We start from the raw sequence: 19,771 nt of genomic DNA on the forward strand, positions 1-19,771 counted from the left end.
CCGTGGCCGATGCTCACCCTGGCTGTGCGGGGGCTCCACCGCCTGTGGGACCCCCAGTGCATGCCCAGCTGGGCCCGCCCATCTCCCCGGCGTGGGGGGCGGGGGAGTCAGCTCCAGCAGAGCGTGGTCACTGCACAGTGGCTGAACCGACAGTGGCTGTGGCTTTAGCCTCAGGTCCTTGGAGCTAGACTGGACCAGAGGGGCTCAAGGTGGGATCGTACGGGGGTGGGGGCGGCCACGTGGGGAGTGGGCTGACAGCAGGACTCAAACCTGCCCTGCAGAACCCGGCAAGCAGCCAGGGCGCAGGGAGAGAGGGAGCTGGACGGGGGACGGTGGGGGTGAAGGTTTCAGCTCCCAGTCGGAGCACTGATCGGAGAGGGCCCGCGTCCGTCGGGGAGAGTGGCGGAACTGGGCAGGCGTCGGTCAGGAGCCAGGAGCCCACTCCCCATCTGAGGGAAACCCAAGGCTGCTGGAGACTGGGGCTGGCTTTCCTCCCAGCCCACATCTTTGAAGCCCACCTGGGCCTACGGTCATCACAAACAGCGCCGGGGAAGAGCGCTTCCGCTGGCCGCACCACATGTGCGGGAACTCTCACTAGGCAGGAGGCCCACCGAGGCCGCAGCGGCTTCCGCCCAGCTGCAGGGAGGCGGCCCCAGGTCCCCCGCGCTCCTGCCCTGAGCGTCACATCTCGGTGGACGGGGCCTTCGCAGCCCGACTGTGGCCCCGGAGGGCAGGCGACAGCGCACGAATCCCCACATGGCTCACGCAGTAGCAATGCCAGGTTCTTACTGTGCCAATCGCTTCTGGAAAGTTTTTATGTGGTTAAAAGTTAATTTCAAGAAAAAATAACTGGGTTGGTGCCATGGTGTAGTGGGTAAAGCTGCTGCTTGTGGTTCTGACATCCCATATGGGCGCAGGTTCCAGTCCTGGCTGCTCCACTTCCGATCCAGCTCCCGGCTAATGCACCTGGGAAAGCAGAAGATGGCTTGGGCCCCTGCACCGATGGGAGACCTGGAAGAGGCTCCTGGCTCCTGGCTTCAGACTGGCCCAGCTGTGGCCATTGCGGCCGTTTGGGAAGTGAATCAGCAGATGGAAAATCTTGCTCTCTGTCTCTCTGTAACTCTGCCTTTTAAATAAATAATCTCAAAAAAAAATTTAAGGTAATGGAATTTTCTGCACGTGTTCAAAGAAATGCATACCATCCTTTTTTTTTTTGTTTTCTTTAAAGATTTATTTATTTATTTATTTGAAAGTCAGAGTTACACAGAGAGAAGGAGAAGCTGAGAGAGAATGAGTACTGTCCTTAATACAGTTATTATAGATGTCTGAGTATAAGGCAAACCCATATTTTCCCAAGGAAAAGAAAACTCATGCCAACTTGGGAGATATAAACTTCTTAGAGATGTCAATGAAGTCATCAGATAAAACAGTCACAGTGCTTGTTTAGAGCCTAAGAACCACTCGTCTATGGCACATGCCGTGTGGCACAGGGAGTTAAGCTGCCTCTGATGATGCCCAAGTGCTGGTTCAAGTCCTGGCTACTCCACTTTTTTTTTTTTTTTTTTAACATTTATTTGAAAGGCAGAGTTAGAGAGAGGCAGAGGCAGAGAGAGAGAGAGAGAGAGGTCTTCCATCCATCCGCTGGTTCACTCCAGATGGCTGCAACGGTCAGAGCTGCGCCGATCCAAAGCCAGGAGCCAGGAGCTTCTTCCTGGTCTCCCACGCCGGGGCCGGGGTCCTTCTGCTGCTTTCCCAGGCCATAGCAGAGAGCTGGATAGGAAGCGGAGCAGCCGGGTCTCAAACCAGTGCCGATATGGGATGCCGGCACTGCAGGCGGCAGCTTTACCTGCTACGCCCAGCGCCAGCCCCACTACTCCACTTTTGGTCTAGGTTTCTGCTAATGCATCCTGGTAGCCAGCAATCATGACTCAAGTGCCTGGGCCCCTGCACCCACGTGGGAGAGCTGGATGCAGCTCTGGGCTCCTGGCTTTGGCCTGGCCCAGCCCCAGCTCCTAAAAACATTTGAGGAGTGAACCAGACGATGGAAGATCTCTCCTCCCACACCCGCCTCTCTAATGCTCTGGATTTTTTTAAAGATTTATTAACTTATTTGAAAGGCAGAGTTGCAGAGAGGGAGAGCGAGTGAGCTGGTATCGCTGGTGGCCACTTAACCCGCGTTGCCAGAGCACCTCTGTTTGGGCCACCTTTCCTGACGAGTAACGGTTTTTCTGAGATCCAGATCTGATGGACGCCCATGTTTTACCTGGCGACCCTGGCTGACGCTCCACCCGTGGACGAGGGCTGGTGATGTCGAGCAGCCCGGGCCCCCCAAGGTCCCAGGAGACTGTGGCTCCCGCCTCGCTCTTGTCATCTCTTGGGGCGCCGCGCTGTGAGGACCCTCTGGAGGGCCATGTTGCAAGGACCTGAGGTCTCCTGCCCACCACCCGTGTGCGAGCCTGGAAGGCTTCAGATGAGCTCACCCTGGAGGGACGTCCTGGCTGCACCCCAAGGAGAAACCCAGAGTCGGCACCCGGCCGAGCTGCTCCCCAGTTCCTGGCCCACTCACGTTGCTGGGGAACCGCTCACCACCGAGTTCTGGGAAAGTCGCGCAGCAATGGGTGATGAGGCCACTCTATGGCTGTCACCCGTGTAACCGTCGCTGCCATTACCGTCCCCCCTCTCCTGGACGGTTCCCGCGGGACAGACACACTGCAGTTCCTCCCGTCTTCAGAACCGTCTCTTGATCCCACTTTCCCCGGAGCCAAAGGCTGCTCCCAGGTGCTGCCCGGATCACGTCCCTGCCTCCCTCTCCACGCTCAGCGACTCCAGCCGGGCCCCTGGCACCAGGCCCCGGCTCTGAAACAGCTCCTGGCCCATGAGAACCATCGACCGGTGTTGAGACCCAGGGTCAGTCTCCCGTCCTCATCCATGCGACGCGAGTCCCCGGTTAACCAGTATGTGCACTGCTCTGGGTGCTGGGTGGACAGTGGAGGGTTCACCCTGCCCCACCCTGATGGCCTACAGCCTGGTTTCTGGCCGTGGGTGTGCGAGTGGCAACCAGCAACAACCGAATCGTGATGCGGATGTCAGGGACCGAGGTCTCAAGATGCTAAGGCAGTGGAGAGGAAGAGGCGGGTCAGTGTCTGGCCGGCTGATGGAGCTGGCGAGGGGCCGCGGGTGCTCATGGAGCTCTCCTCCGCTTTGGTGGACAGTCCACATTGTCCATGATGGAAGTTCTTTAAGAAAACATGGCATGTTGGGGGCCAGCACTGTGGCTAGTGGGCTACGCCTCTGCCCGCAATGCCAGCATCCCATACAGGCACAGGTTTGAGTCCAGGCTGATCCACATCTGATCCAGCTCCCTGCTAATGTGCCTGGGAAAGCAGCGGAAGATGGCCCGGTGCTTGGGACCCTGTACCTTGCTCCTGGCTTTGGACCAGCCCAGCTCTGGCCATGGTAGCCATTGGGGAGTGAACAGTGGATGGAAGCCTTCTCTGTCTCTCCCTCTAACTCTGACTTTCAAATAAACAAAACGAAACAAAACATGGCAGGTCACCTATCATTTGCAACCTAGGCAAGGCAGTGTGCCAGCAGCGGCGTGTAACAACTTAGATGGGTGGTCCTGGCCGGCCAGGGCTGAGAGACACGAGATGGCTGGGGAGAGGCAGAGGGAGCTGTGACTGGTCATTCCCATAGGGCTCCCTGCTCGGTCCTCACCCTACAGCCATCTTCCCCTGGTAGCTGGCGGGGAATTGGGTGGGCCGTACCACTGTCTTAGCAATGCTAATGATTTCAATTGCAGGCAAAATAAAACATGACACAAACGGGACTTAAAAGAGTGTTTCTAAGATTAGCCTAAGTATGTTACAAAACAGCTGCTTCTGCTTGTACAACAAATGATGGATTAAAAAGAAGCCAAAATTCTGTCCTAACCAGAAATGAAATTTTCTCAAGTCCTACACATCAAAGGAAACCGAAACTAAAGACATCATTTTATTTCACGCTAATGTTTCACAAAGTTAATGTTCATTTCAGAAATAACGGCTTATAGTATTATAGAAATGATTGTGAAAGATTCTTTTAGATTTTTAAGTCAAATCAAAGTTATATAAATCATGGGTTGAAGAGCAATTTCTCTCGTGTGATCCCATTTGTATTATCAAAGCAGATGTGTGCTGTCCACAGAACAGAAAAGTATTTGACAAAAGCTAGGTCGAGTTATCTTCAGGCTTAGATGCGCGTGGATTTGTGATGGTGGGCACGCGGCACTTTGAGAAAACAACCCTTCTCACCGAGTGTGCCAACACCGAGGGGGCTTCTTGGGAGGCAGAGAGGGAGTGGGGGAGGAGCGGAGGAGGGGCAGAGCGGAGGAGGGGAGGAGGGGAGGAGGGAGGAGGAGGGAAGGAGTGGAGGAGGGGGAGGAGGGGAGGAGAGGAGTGGAGGAGGGGAGGAGGGAAGGAGTGGAGGAGGGGAGGAGGGAAGGAGTGGAGGAGGGGGAGGAGGGAGGAGAGGAGGAGCGGAGGAGAGGAGGAGGGGAGGAGGGGAGGAGGGAAGGAGTGGAGGAGGGGGAGGAGGGAGGAGAGGAGGAGCGGAGGAGAGGAGGAGGGGAGGAGGGGAGGAGGGGAGGAGGGGAGGAGGGAAGGAGGGAAGGAGGGGGAGGAGGGAGGAGTGGAGGAGCAGAGGAGAGCAGAGGAGGGGAGGAGGGGAGGAGGGAAGGAGTGGAGGAGGGGGAGGAGGGAGGAGAGGAGGAGCGGAGGAGAGGAGGAGAGGAGGAGGGGAGGAGGGAAGGAGTGGAGGAAGGGGAGGAGGGGGGAAAGGAGGAGGGGAGGAGGGAAGGAGTGGAGGAGGGAGGAGTGGAGGAGCAGAGGAGGGGAAGAGGGGAGGAGCAGAGGAAGGGAGGAGGGGGAGGAGGGAGAAGCGGAGGAGGGGGGGAGGGAGGAGAGGAGGAGGGGAGGAGGGGGAGGAGGGGAAGAGGGAAGGAGTGGAGGAGGGAGGAGTGGAGGAGCAGAGGAGAGCAGAGGAGGGGAAGAGGGGAGGAGCAGAGGAAGGGAGGAGGGGGAGGAGGGAGAAGCGGAGGAGGGGGGGAGGGAGGAGAGGAGGAGGGGGAGGAGGGGGAGGAGGGGAAGAGGGAAGGAGTGGAGGAGGGGAGGAGGGGAGGAGGGAAGGAGTGGAGGAGGGGGAGGAGGGGGGAGAGGAGGAGCGGAGGAGAGGAGGAGTGGAGGGGGGAGGAGGGAGGAGGGAGGAGGGAGGAGGGCGGAGCAGGCAGGCAGGAGCTGCATTTCCACTTAGCGTTCGCAGGTTCGCAGTCAGAGACCTGGCAGCCCTATTGGTTCAGGTACCTGGTGATGGGCCAGCGCACACTGAACCAGGAGGCTGGGAGACGCTGGGGCACAGGGTTCACCTACGCTGGGCAGTTCCGCCCCGGCAGCCCACCCTCCGCAAGGCCCCACTCTCGGCCAGCTCGGGAGGCGCAAGCCTTCCCTAACGCACCACACCCGTGCACCTGTGAACTGGCAACACAACTGTGGGGTCTGACCATCTGCAGGGTCTGGGGAGCCACAAAGGGCACTGGGCGGGGCTCTGCTGAACCCGAGTGCCTCAGTTAATCCTCAGACGCAGAGGTTAAACTGTCCGAGGACCCAGAGCTGGCAGGCAGCCCTGGGCTGGTGTGGCCGCAGAGCCCAGCTCTGGCCACTGCGCTGGTCCCGCCTCCCGGCGGCACTGCTCCCCACTGCTGACACGTGGACTCCCCAAGTCTCAGTGCTCCGCAGCACTGGCAGCCTGGGGAGTGAGGAGGCCCCCAGGGACGCGGGCCCAGCAGGGCCTGGGACAGCCGGCCCACAGGCAGTGGCTCTGCGTGCGATCGACACCCCTGGGCAAGCCCAGCAGCAGCGCCCTTCTCCCACCTCGTCCACAGCTCCCACCCGAGAGCCCAGGAAGAGGTGGTTAAGGGACCGAGGCCGGGGGAAGCAGCTGGGGGCAGGGACGGACAGGCCAGGGGGCTCAGCACCAGGGTGTGAGTGGGGCTGGCCGCCCAGGAGCTCCACACAGCCACGCGCCAGAGCCCACCTGCTAATCACCACAGCGCGAGCGGGGCCGGCCGCCCAGGAGCCCGGGAACAGTCTGCTCCCACACAGCCACGCGCCCGGCGCACTGGGCCTAGTGGCTGACAGCATTTGCAGGTGGAGCCCACACTCCCAGTCCAGACAGCCCTGCTCTAGGGCGCCCATGGACTTGAAAACCCATTCACGCACCTCTGACATCGCACTACCATATGAAAAACACACGGTGGAGGCAAGGTTGGTTTCCAAATTAACTCAAGGTTTGAATTGTTCTCAAGAAGCATCCAAACAAAGCACTGATTTTTATGTTTCCTCTAATCCCCTTTCGGAAACAGGAGGAGACCTCGCTTTAATCTTGTGCCAAGTTCAGAGTGACCAGCAGCTTCCAGTACTGGCACACGCCCAGTCTGGCCTAACCATTTGCTTTCAAATAGCGCAGATAAACATGGAGGCAAGCAAACAGACCCGTCAACACCTCTGGACACCAAGCTGGCCGACACAAGACCATCTGGGTGGTTTAATCGGGACACTGCACACAGGACAGGGTGAACCTCCCAGCTCATGGTGCCCACCCGTGACCTGGCCTGCTCATCACACCAGGAAAGGGCTGGTTTACAGGAGCCACACCAGGGAGGGCGCCCCGGCACCGAGCGGGGTGTGAGTCCGATCCCAGCGGCACAGGACACGTTAGAACTCTCGCCTCCACATACGATCATTCACACGGAACCGTGGTGTGTGTTCCCCGGGCCAAGGCCCTGATGGCGAGCAGCCTGGGGAGATGTGCTGGCCCCCGCCCGGACGCGATTGCCCCCGAGCTCAGTGGAATGGCCGGCCTCTTCGGTGCCGGGACCTCAGGTGACCAGCCGAACGCCGCAGCCTTTTCCTCTCCTGCCGATGCAGCTTCTCGGCCTCCTGCTGCTTCTTCTGCTGTTCGGACTGAAAGAGAAAATGAAATGAGAGGAGGCGGAGGGAGAGAGAACGCCGCCACCACTCCCGCGGTCACAGGCCAAGTACACACCACCGTCGGGCTCGGCAGTGGGCTGGCTGGCCGGACCCCGCTCTGACAGCAACGGCAGGACCAAGGCCAGCTTCCGGCAGCCCTTGCAAAGCAGAGGGGAAGGGCCCCGCCAGACCTGTCTGACCACAGAGCAGGAAGCCAGCTTTTTAACCAGTGCACACACACACACTACCAGGAGGCGTGACAGGGCCTACCAGGAGCCCCCGGCGAAGACGGTGTTGCTCACAAACGCCCACTGCTGAGGAAAGCTGTGGCTCAAATCCCCATGCTGTTTGGGGTGAGGAGTGCTGGGGTGCCTGTCACGTGTTTGTGTAATTAATGTATTAATATGGTAACAAACGTGATCATCTAAATGCATTAAATCATGACCAGATGTCTTATCTCAGAGCCCAACCAGAGTGTCAGAAGTGCACGACTTGGGGCCGGCATTGTGGTGTAGTGGGGTAAGCCACCACTTGCGGCACAGCATCCCATGTGGGTGCTGGTTCAAGTCCTTTATAACATGTCTGGGAAAGCAGAGGAGGATGGCCCAAGTGCTTGGGGCCCTGCACCCCATAGGAGACCAGGAGAAGCACCTGGCTCCTGGCTTCGGCCCGGCCCCACCCTGGCTGTTGAGACCATCTGGGGAGTAAACCAGTGGATGGAAGACGTCTCTGTCTCCCCCCCGCGCCGACTCTATCAAATAAAATAAATAATTTTTTAAAAACTACACACACAAACGCCAGCAGTTGACTGCTCTGAGGCTGGATCCCTCACCACACCTAATTACGTCATTACCTGCGTCTGGTCTCCATCCACCGGCACCTCCCTCAACAGAGTGGGAAATGCGGCAGCGAAAGCCATGCCTGAGCCCAGCACAAGGCACTGTGTGGGCGGGCGGGCAGGCTGGGCACGGGAGGGCAGGCAACGGTCGGAAGACCCCGGCGGGAGCCCGCAGCCCCGAGCAGCCCAGACACGGCATTGCGATCGTGACGGCAACACGGGGCAATCAATATGTTGTGGCCTCACTTTAATCAACACCCCTCACAAAGTGCTTCTCCGCATGATTTTGGAAAATAACGTGCTCAATAAAGACAAACTGGGAGCCTTCCCGTGAGGGCCGTCCTCTGACAAGTCTTCAATGCGGCCAGCACGCCGAGGCGCCTACTCACCTTCTGACGCAGCGCGACCTCGTGGCTGCCTCCTCGCCTCTCCTGGCCTTCTCCACCGGGCGGGAGCTCAGGGAGGCGCTGCGAGCAAGTCCCCAGCAAAGGGACCACCACCAGCCCCGCTGGCGCGCGTGCCGGGAGGGCTCTGCGCCGCCCTTCCCTCACGCCAGCCGGCTCTTCCCTGGCTCGCTCAATGCCGTCCGCAGGCCCCCCCAGAGAAGGGAGCGAAGGCACGCCTGCACCAGCCACACCGTGAGGAGCCGTGCCCGCGGTAAAGGGTGTTTTTCAAGTCAGAGCTGTGGCCTCATCCGTTTGCCCACCACAAGGGTTAGGTAACAGGGAAGCACGGATTTTGTTCCTCCTGACTTTAACTGACAGGAAGTACGTAGGGGAACACTGGAAACTCTCAAGATGTAACCTGAATTCATCGCCCCCTGGTATAGGATTTCTGTAAATGAATACACGAACAAGCACCTAAATATAGTTTTTTTTTTCTTTTTTTGACAGGCAGAGTGGACAGTGAGAGAGAGAGACAGAGAGGAAGGTCTTCCTTTTCCGTTGGTTCACCCTCCAATGGCCGCTGCAGCCGGTGCACCACGCTGATCCGAAGCCAGGAGCCAGGTGCTTCTCCTGGTCTCCCATGGGGTGCAGGGCCTAAGCACTTGGGCCATCCTCCACTGCACTCCCGGGCCACAGCAGAGAGCTGGCCTGGAAGAGGGGCAACCGGGACAGAATCTGGCGCCCCGACCGGGACTAGAACCCGGGGTGCCGGTGCCGTAGGCAAAGGATTAGCCTAGTGAGCCGCGGCGCTGGTCCTAAATATAGTCTTAAGTGAAATAGGCTGACGGATTACAATGTTGTTGTGCGAGAAAATGCTTAAATAATGGTATATGCCCCAAATAGTTTCCAATCCTCTGATTCTGCTATGTGGCCTTTCTAAGCCGTTCTTGTCCCCCTCCTTTCACTTTTGACACAAAGGTAACTTCAGAGCCATCTCATTTCACTCTGCCACAGGTTATGCACTGGCGCTCAGCGCAGGACCTGCAGCTTTCCAAGCAGTGGGAAAAGCCCTGCAGATGCCCTCCGCCTGGGGGTGGGCTCTGGCTCGTGCTCTGGGCTCGCGCTCGAACGCGAAAGTCAAGGGGAACAGAGAACCGCTGTAAGGTGAGCCGGGAGGGCACACGTTGAGCTGGTCCGCACGCACATCCAGTTCTGGCTTCTTTAAATGACAAACACGTGCAATTTGTTCCACATAGAACTGAGTTTCTTTCCCTTAGAACGTAAACGTTTCTATCCTTCAGCAGGGCTCCTGGGTGCAGGCGGGGGGAGTGTTGGAAGCAGAGATGAGCGGGCGAAGGCACGAGCAGACCAGAGAAGGCAGTGGCCGCCAAGCCCCCGCAGAGCCGCGCCGTCAGTCCGCAGGGACAGCAACACCGTGAGCTAGCACTCCCCGCTCCCCACGCCGGCCACGAGGAGGGCCGGCAGCAAACATCAGAAACGAGGCCTGGGCCCTGCGGGTGGGCTGAATGGTGCGGCCACCGCGGCCAACAGCTTCCCAGTTCCTCAGAAAGTGAGCCAGCGACCCCAGCACGCACACACGCTCACACGAAAACAGCCTCATGAAGCTCCCACGCGGCTTTTCCCAGCAGTCGCCATGCTCCAGGAAACAGCCGCAGTGCTCAACAAGTAGAGCAGCGGAGAGCCGCGCGGCGCCCCACACGGCGTGCCGTTCAGCCACAGCGGGGGCGAGGCCCCGCTGCCCCAACACGGAGGCCCTGAAACCACCAGGCTCGCGGAGAGAAGCCTGCGGGAAGCACACGGACTGCGCGCCGGCACTCACGCGACACGGACTGTGGACACCACACACGTGAAATGCACGGGTGGCAACCTAGGGGGCAGCAGGAGGGGAGCGGCTGCCGGGGACTGGGGGTTCCAGGGGAATGGGGGTCGCTAAAGGGTAGGGGGAACTTTCTGAATGATGAATATGATCTGAAATAAGAGAGTGTGATGGCTACAGAACGTAGAGACTACTGAAAACCACCGCGTTGTACATTTTAAAAGGAAGAAATTTACGTTATGCTATGTAAATTATATCTCAATTTTTAAAAAGAAACAGGTGGCATTTTTATCATTCTTTCCTACTTGTTGACTGGCTGAAAATGAGAAAAGCGTTTGAGAAAGAAAACCGTGCTGTTTCGCTCATCAGACAACAGCTCCTATTTAACCAGCGGACTCCCCTAACGGCTGGCTACAGAAATGGGTGCTGTGGACAGACTGAGAGCAGGTGGCCACCGGCAGGGTCGTCAGCCTCCTGAAGCTGCCGTGTCCGGCAGGCTGGATCCAACTGTCACGAAGGCATCAGAACCCCAGGTCCCGGTCTCCTTCAAAGCCCACACGAGCGAAGGTTTCTTTTACCCTCAGACGGCCAGGAGTCTGCTTCCAAGCCAGCACCTGAGGCCACAGGTGACCCAGAACCCGAGGCAGCTGGCCATCACCACAGAGCCACTCCCAGGCAGGAAGGCCCGGCCTCCCGCCCCTCCCTGGTGGCACTCCTGGCTCTCAGTCCAGCAGGGGCTCTGGCTGCGAGGGACACAGCTTCCCATGAGGGAAACGCTTGGGCAGGCAGCTCCAGGCCCGATGCACACAATACGGACAGGTAACGTTAGCAACGACTTACCCTCTTTAACGTGAATGTCAGTTGCTTGCTGCCAACGGTGGTATCTGATACACTCAATGTCCCATTTTTCGCTTCAAGTTTCAAACGATCTTCAAGAGTTTTGCTGCAGAAAATTTAAAAGAATTAGTTAGCATTATGTTTTTAAAAAATTGGGGCCAGCGCTGTGGCACAGTGGGTTAATGCCCTGGCTTGAGGTGCCGGCATCCCATATGGGTGCCGGTTCTAGTCCTGGCTGCTCCTCTTCCAATCCGGTTCTCTGCTATGGCCTGGGAAAGCAGTAGAAGATGGTCCAGGTCCGTGGGCCTCTGCACCCACGCAGGAGACCTGGAGGAGGCTCCTGGCTCCTGGCTTCGGATCAGCGCAGCTCCAGCCGTTGCAGCCATCTGGGGAGTGAACCAGCGGATGGAAGACCTCTCTCTGTCTCTACCTCTCTCTGTAACTCTTTCAAATAAATAAAAATAAATCTTTAAAAAAATTATTATTTATGGCGCCGGCACTGTGGTGTAGTGGATAAAGCTGCCACCTGCAGTGCCAGGATCCCATATGGGAGCTGGTTCTAGTTCCGGCTGCTCCACTTCCAATCCAGCTCTCTGCTATGGCCTGGGAAAGCAGCACAGATGGCCCAAGTGCTTGGACTCCTGAACCGGCATGGGAGACATGGAAGAAGCTCCTGGCTTTGGATCAGCCCAGCTCCAGCTGTTGTTGTAGTCATTTGGGGAGTGAACCAGCGGATGGAAGACCTCTCTCTCTGTCTCTGAAATAATTTTCACAAATTTTTTTATGTATTTGAGAGGCAAAAAAGATGGAGACAGAGAGCTCCCATCTGCTGGTTCAAGCCCCAACTGTCTGCAATGGCCGGGGGGCTGAAGCTCAGAGCCAGGAATTCAGTTCAGGTCCCCACCCTGCGTGACAGGAACCAGACTACCTGAGGCGTCCCCGCTGCCTCCTGGGGCCTGCACTATCGGCAGGGCGCGGGGCTCAGGAGTTGGAGGTGTCCCCACAGGGGACACAGGTGTCCCTGCTGGCAGTGTCATCACTGCCAGCCAAGTGCTGGCCCCACGTTGTGGTTTCCTCACCATCTGAAGTGTTAATGAGGATCTATCACGTGAAGAACACTAATTTATACATGTGATAAACACAGCAAATGTCATGCCCTTCACACAAGTCATGGAAGGGAGTCTGTACTCTCATTCACTGCTCCCACTCAACAGACATGGGAAAACCGGGCCGGCAAAGACAGCCCTAACTGAACGCTTGGCAGTCAGCACCAATAACCTCAACGGTCGCTACTCATCCTGTTAAATTGTATTTCTGAAGCCCAAACTCAGGGAGCAATATATTTCTGAAGCCTGTAATTTATGGCAATGGTCAACGGGATTTATGATTCCAAGGCACTTTATATTCAAACCACGCACGAGCGAGGCGTGTGAATCGCGCGGCCGGTCACCCACCCTGTCCAGAGGAGTGAACGTAAGTTCTGCAGGTGAGGCGCAGACGGAGCTTGGGCAGGCGGACTTCCCTGCCACTCAGCATCACCAAGGCTTCCTCCTGGGGACCATGGGACCCTCTGACCACCGGCAGGAGAGGGCCCACTCCACTCCAGGGACACTGCCGGCTCAGTCTGCTCCCCGCTCTCTCCAGGGAGCTTTCACCTCCTTACCCGACATGCCTTCTGGCACACTTCACGTCAGATCCAAACCTCAGTTCATTTCGTGGCCTCGTTTACCACATTGTGAGGGCCTCTTTACACAACTTGTGTCTGTCACAGTCTGCCGTGCCCCGCGGTCCCTGTCCTCTGTGTGTGTGTTACAGTCTGTCGTGCCCTGCGGTCCCTGTCCTCTGTGTGTCTGTTACAGTCTGCCGTGCCCCGCGGTCCCTGTCCTGACAGTCCCACCGTGCTTTCCAACAAAGACGTCCCACCAAATTCGACAGCAGTTCAGAGTACTTCCCCGCCGCCGTGTTCCATTAGCAATCACAACACTGGCCCTGTTTGCTGACTTGTCTCCGAGGGAAACATCTGAATTAAGCCCAAAGAAAAACAGTTTCGTGTCTGAACAGTGAGCTCTCGCTCTTCTCGACATGGCACAGGCAACACAGTCCCATTGATGAAACCGGGACAGGAGACAGGAGGGAGGAAAAGACAGAAGTTCACTTCCCTCCCCTGCCCGGATCGTCCTGCAGCCAAACGTCAGTTCCAAAAGTCGGAACGAATAAAAAATAAAACAAAGGCTGGTGTTGCAATGGCCTTTTGGCCGCCCCGAGACCTTGGAGCTAATTACTGAGTGGAACGCAGCCACACAGCCCCCTGCCAGCCAGCGATGCGTGGCGGGAGTCCCGAGGCCCACGTCTGACGTGCACACCGGCAGATCGCTCCCTGGGCCACGCCTTCTTTTGTGAATGGGGCATAGAGTGGTTGGCAGGACAGCCGCGCTCTGTCCTAGGTGATTGTGTGATTGAGAAGCACTTTGAAAGCACTTCTCATCTTCAGAGCCCTTGACAGACCGGCTAATTAACCCTTTCAACATCCCCAGAGAGGAAGGATTTATCCTTCGCAGATGGCCAAAAGGGAGGTGAGACAGTAAACGCTGCCCCGGGCCGTGAGGCGGAGCGTGGCCATTACGTCCTCTAGAGACAAGCTTCCACGCCGCAGGCCGGATGAAATCGAGACTTAGGTCAGCTCTTGTGTTTTTTAATTCAGAGGTGAGCGACTCCACGTGCGTGCGACTCAGCCGGGGCAGCTCCTCGCCGCTCACTGCGTTTTCGCTCTTTGCTCTCCGGCCATCACCTGGGTGCACAGCTGGCAGGGACGCTGGCGACGGTGGAGCGCCGAGACAAGGCGGGGCGCAGAGAAGGCTAATTGGAGGAGAGAGCGCCTTTTCAAGTCAATTGTGGGAATTACTGCTCCGAGCGATGACCTTATTTCCTCCGCGACACCCAGCTTTCCCTGCCGCGCGCCGCGGGCGCCTGTAAGGACTTGTTCCGCGAGGCCCAGAGCACGGCACGAGGCGTGGCAGGAGATCAGACACGGCAGGGACTGTGTGTGCAGATCTCTACATTAAAGCAGCTCCTGCCCCTCCCTTTGAAAGTGGGTTCTCTGAACGGGCTGCTCCCCAGCCGTCCCCCACCAGCTTCCGGAGGGCGCCTGGTCAGAGACGGCGGCAGAGGCGGGCGGCTGGCTCGGGACACCTGCAGACTGCCTGCAGCCCCACCTTCTCCTCCTCGCCCCACCGGGCTTCCGGCAGCCAGGCCTGGGGGACTTCAGAACTCAAAGCTCAGTGTTTTACAGACAAATCTAAGTGAGACAAGACAATCCGTACCAACAAGATCTCCACATCTGTGGAGACTGCGAAGAGCAAGACACGGGCTCTCACAGGGTACAGGCGGGCGGGACTACCCCAGATACTGGAGGGCCGCGGGGAAGAACCTCGCAGATTAGCACCGTGGCCTTAAAACACAGAAGGAAACCGGCATAAGCCACAGGGGAAACCGAACCAGATTATTTCTCGGGGGCCCCAGGAAAGTGGGAGCTTTACTTTGACGGAAAATACTGCTCCTGTACTCAGTTTCCGACTGCCACGCACAGGGAGGTGTGGGCTTTCAAAGAGGGAAATGGGGAAAATGGAGTCCACAGAGCAATGAGGAGCTTTAAGTAATGTAATTTTCAAATGTAACTTTAAGGACTTTGGTTTAAACAGCCAACTTTGACAAATATCTAGCCACCTGCAGACTGTACAGGTTGCTAGAAAATATTTCCATGTTTTCAGTTTGCCTGTGTTGCTTCAAGGCCTTAAGAGGAGATATAAATTTATTATTTTTTAAGCATTTATTTTTTATTTGAAAGAGAGTTACACAGAGAGGGAGAGACAGAGAAATCTCCCATCTGCTGGTTCACTCCCCAAAAGGCTGCAACGGCTGGAGCTGGGCCAGACTGAAGCCAGGAACCAGGAGTGTCCTCTGGGTCTCCCACGTGGGTACAGGGGTGCAAGCACTTGGGCCATCCTCCACTGCTCTCCCAGGTGCATTAGCAAGGAGCCGGAGTGTAAGTGGAGCAGCCGGGACTCGAATCGACCCCATGTGCTTGCTTCAGCAGCACATATAAAATTGGAACCGGCACCCATATGGGATCCTGGCACTGCAGGTGGTGGCTTTACCCGCTACGCCACAGTGCAGGGCCCGAGATGTAAGTTTAAAAGGTTTACGTGGCATTATCTATCACACATGCTCTCTGCCACAGCAGCTTCCATTGTGAGGAACATATTGTAAGAAATATTGCATGTGTTTCACATTCGCAACCGTGAGGAACAACCTAGACACAGCCACAGTCAGGGGCACGCCACACAGCGCACTGCACAGCCCCCTTCCGGACACGCTCCCGCGGCCTGCGGCAGGCCTGCTGCGGATCTACAGAACAAGGCCAGGCTGGGGCAGCGGGAGCAGCAAGTTAAACAACACAAGGACGGGGCACTCAGTCAAGGAGAGAGGGTGGACATGGACAGTCGTAAATGTGGCTAAGAAAGGCTCACCAGCCGGTGCCCACCCAGGGACGGTGGGGGGAGGGGAAGCGCCACCTCACCTTCCCCTACACTCTCAAGTGCTGCAAAGACACCATGCTCTGTATTACTGGGTGTATGCACCTGTGCCCATCTGGCGATCTGGATGAAGCTCCTGGCTCCTGGCTTCAGTCTGGCCCAAACCCAGCCACTGTAGCCACTGGAGGAGTGAACCAGCATATGGAAGATCTGTCTCTCTCTGTCTTTCCCTCTCTTTCTCTCTGTAACTCTGCCTTTCAAACAAATAAATAAATTAAAAAACAAAAACAAAAACAAAAACGAACAAGCCAAAAAACCCAAACAAACACCTCTGCAAGTCCAGGACCCACCACTGGGCAGACACATCAAAGAACACTTCCATCAGGGACCTGCAGGGCCCCCAGCAGCTGCTGCTTCCTCCCAGGAAGAGAGCCCTCCCCAATGAACTCGGGGTCTTCGTCCTGAGGAGCTCCTCCTGCAGGGGTCACAGCACGGCCCACCCAGCCTGACCCTGCAGGCCACTCTATCCAGCCGGCGGGAAGCAACTCCCCCAGCCTTCTGTGCGCTGCCCTCCCTCCCTCCCTCCCGTCTCCCATGTCTCTGAGGATGCACGCCTTGGCCCTTCCCAGGCCCCTGGTCCCATCTTCCTGAGGTTCTCCCCAAATCCCACTGTGAGGGACTCCGTGCCCTCATTCCTCCACGGCCCCTCTCCAGGGTCGACTCCTCTCCCGGCTAACTCGGTCTCCCTCGATCATGGGCTTTGGTGCCTCGCTCACCGCTCAGCTACACAGCTCTTGGGGCACTCGTAACCCCACACCGTCCGCCATGATCAGGCGCCCGGCGTGCACGAGCCTCGAGCCCAGTGCCGCCACCCTCACGGCCGCCCTTCCAGCTGGGCATTGGCTGCTGCCCGTCTGGTGGGCATCTCCCCCGCTGCCCCCTCTCCGAGCTCAGCTCCACGCAGCTTGCCCCCTTCTCTGACGGTGCCCCAGCACCCCCACTGCTCACCTCCTCTGCCGGTCCTCTCCAATTAGCTCCGGCTGACCGGAACCTCTGCGATGTCACTGCACCTCTATGCACTATCTTGCACACTTTGTATTTTTCTAAGTACAATTTTTTCGTTTGTTTTTAACAGACGCAAGAAAAATACTGGTTTCTTTGCCCTTGCTTCCCCCTACACAACAACGGCAAGTCTTCCACATTCCACGGTTCCAAGCACCCAGTAAAGCTGGGGCGGCTCGCACAGGCTCCTGGCACCCCGCCCCCAGGAGGCCTCGCCTCACTGCCCAGTGGGGTGCCTGACAGCTGCTGAGCTGACCCCTGCGGGGCCAGTTTTCCCCAACATTTGTCCCTGTAAAACTGAGATCCTGTCAGTAGCTCCCGGGAAAGAGGGGCCTGTATGCTTTCATCTTCTGCAACAATGAGAGCACGACTATTTGTGGAAGTATTGAGACTACGGGGGAGGGGCTCTCAGGGATCAGAGCGTGGTAATCCTGGCTTTGCGGTCTGCGGTCTACACACGCTGCGCTCCCACCCCGCACCACTCAGCCTCTCCAAAAGGCGGCCTCACCGCTCCCCCAGCGGAAGCCCCTGCCTCTCCTTGGCCCTGCACCACACCTCCTCCTGCTCAGGGCATGTCTGCTAAATGTGGGCTCTAGGACAGCCGCGTGTTCACGCCAGGCACTTGGTGAACATTGGGTGAATGGACGGTGGGTGAAGCCTGCGAAGTGGACGGATACACTCACAACGAACATTAGCAGGCTGTGAGGCGTGGCCATGCGCAAACACATATGTAGCTAGAGCCACAGGACCACGCCCGCAGAGCCGACGACGCTCTCGCGGGCTACCTTCCTACTAGTCTTCCCTTGACAAGAAGTTCCCGCGTGGGCGAGTCCAGGTGGAACTCACACATCACACACGCAATTCTGACGCCGTCCTTTCCCGACGGCTGTGGCAACTCACGAGGTGAGCGAGGAGTCACTCGATTCTCCGAAGGACAATGGCTCCGCGCTTTGTTAAATGGTACTAAGACACTGCAAGTCTGGGTGTGCCACCATAATCCGGTCACGACTGGAATCCAGGAAGCCGTGTGCGCCGGAACGCCAGCGGGCTGCAGGCCACTCACGCCGCGTGTCGTGACTGAGACAGCCAGCTCCTTCTTTTAAGTGTTATTATTTACACAGCTCTTTGTCAACAAGAACGTTTAACTTAGTTCAACTGCAGTGTGCTTGGTTAGCTTTTGCTGATCTTGACTACTAAGTCTTTCACTGGTTTTGTTTTTTTCATTAATACCCTGCTGTAGCCCCAGGCAGTGGGAAGAATGTCACCCCCCCCCCCCCCCCCAGCACGGTCTTCTCTCGCGTGGTCACACACAGACCAAAAACGCCCAGATTCTCCCGTCAGTGGGGCACTGGGGAGCTAGTTACTTCTCAGCAGACCTTGAAGCAAGGATTCCACAGGCGCCTGATGTACGGCCCCGGTGTGAAAGGTTCACAAGTATCTAACAGCTCCCTAGTGTGTTAGACGACAAGTATCTAACAAGTATCTAACAAGGGTTGATCAGGAGGCAGAGATAAAGCAAAAATAAAGCAAGACAAGAACAAAGGACAACCTAATAAATAAATTTCCTCCACTGAACCAGAACACTAGAAGCAAGCGGCTCTCCCGCTGCCTCCGAGCAGAGCCCCAAACAAAACATCCACAAGTAACAGAAAGATTGCACGCGTTGCTGGTGGGGACGTAAAATGACAGCCTCTTTGGAAACCAGTTACAATCTGACCAGCAAAAACGAAAACCTGTCCCGGCAAAGACGAGCACACGAATACTCCGCACAGCAGCATGATCAGTGAGACCCCACAGCACAAACAGCTCAGGCGCCATCGTCCATCGGCAGAAACGGACACACGGCGTGCGCACGTCCACAGAGGAATCCTGTGGTAATAGACAAGTGCAGTACTGACACCCACTGCCCACGGGGGAGCAGAACGCGTGTGCTAAGAAGCCAGACCAGACGGCACCCACCCTGTAATTCCATTTCCATGAGACGACAGAACAGCAAATCCACGGTCTAGGGAGCAGACCAGTGGCTGCTTGGCTGGGGAGATGGGGTCGCTGGGGGTGAAAGGGGATGGGCTGCTCATGGGGTGTGGGGTTTCTGTCTGGGGTGAGGAAAACGTCCTAAAATTGTGGAGATGGCTGCACAGCTCTGAATACACTGAAAACCCACGCATCGCATGCGTTAGCTTGGTGGATCGAAATGATCCCTCAACAAAGCTGCTTCAAAAAAGAAGAGGCTGGCAGTAAAGAAAGCGTCTTCAAAGGAGCAGAGAACACTCCGAGGTTCTTTGTTTGCCGACATCTCTGTCGGTGAAGCAGACCGAGCCTCTGAAGGACAGGATTCGCTCGGCTGTGCAGACCCAGGCAGGCTCTAGAAGCTGCTGCAGTAAGATGAGCAGGGCGGGCCTCAGGCTGTGCTGGAATGAGAAGGCCCTGCCAAGATGGCTGCTGGCAAGTGAGCGCCAGTCACTCAGGAATGGCTTCAGAACCCACCTGGCAATGAAGCCTGCCTGGCAACAGGCAGTGATTGGTTAGGGCAAAGACCGCCCCTCGACTGCATTGGCTGCCTCGGCTATATAAGCAGCTGTACCAACTGAAATAAACGAGTCTGCGGGCTGCTTGCCTCTGGCCTGCTTTCACCCGACTCCCAGGGTCTGTGTGGTGGCACGCGCCTCTTGCCCCCACTGTGCTCCTCCTCTCAGAACGAATCCACAGCAACATCTGGCGCCAACGTGGCTGAGAGAGACGGTGTGTCGGACTCGGCGAGGTCCCCCCTGGATTTTGGCAAGTAGGCCCCTTGGTGTTCTGTGTGCTGTTTGGTTCTGCGAGGATGAGCACAGAACCCCCTCCTACGCCCCTTTCCTTGTCCTTGTCCTTGGTCTAAGTGACCCAGGTTAGGCACACACTGCCCAGAAGCGTACGTCACTTCTCGGCTCCTCCTTTTACTTTTGGTTCGCCTGGCGAATTCACATAAGGCACCGATCATCCCAGAATTCGGAACCAAGTCATCTTCCCTCACTCGAGAGAGGTGATGCTCCGGAGACACCGTGTGGGCATACGGCCTTGACCTAATGAATCAAGGAGTCCCCCACTAAGCACAGGACATACATATGATCTGATACACCACAGTCTGTTCGTCTAACGTAGGGAACCCCCTGCAGAATGCCATCAGCCACTGAGGTGCTAGGAATTTGCTTTGTTATGGCAGCAGTGCTGTGCGTGTCTTTCCTTTGGCTAGAGTTGGTGTGGCGCGCCGCTCTTAAGTGCTCAAACATGGGAAA

The 19,771-nt window shown here is 57.1% G+C and overlaps 1 protein-coding gene across 2 annotated transcripts in view; it reads right to left on the reverse strand.

The window, feature by feature from the left end:
• Positions 1-6,552: 6,552 nt before the first annotated feature.
• The window catches only part of NOL10 (nucleolar protein 10), a 98,075-nt gene continuing 84,856 nt past the window's right edge, over positions 6,553-19,771 (reverse strand). For both annotated transcript variants that reach the window (XM_062208955.1, XM_062208956.1), the window contains 2 exons: positions 10,906-11,008; positions 6,553-6,998 (listed from right to left, as the gene is read on the reverse strand). In XM_062208955.1, coding sequence (XP_062064939.1) covers positions 6,879-6,998; positions 10,906-11,008 — 223 coding nt within the window. In that variant the 3' untranslated portion in view covers positions 6,553-6,878. The remainder of the gene's footprint in view (positions 6,999-10,905; positions 11,009-19,771) is intronic.

The sequence above is a fragment of the Lepus europaeus genome, chromosome 13, assembly GCF_033115175.1.
Source record: "Lepus europaeus isolate LE1 chromosome 13, mLepTim1.pri, whole genome shotgun sequence".
NCBI classification, from domain to species: domain Eukaryota; kingdom Metazoa; phylum Chordata; class Mammalia; order Lagomorpha; family Leporidae; genus Lepus; species Lepus europaeus.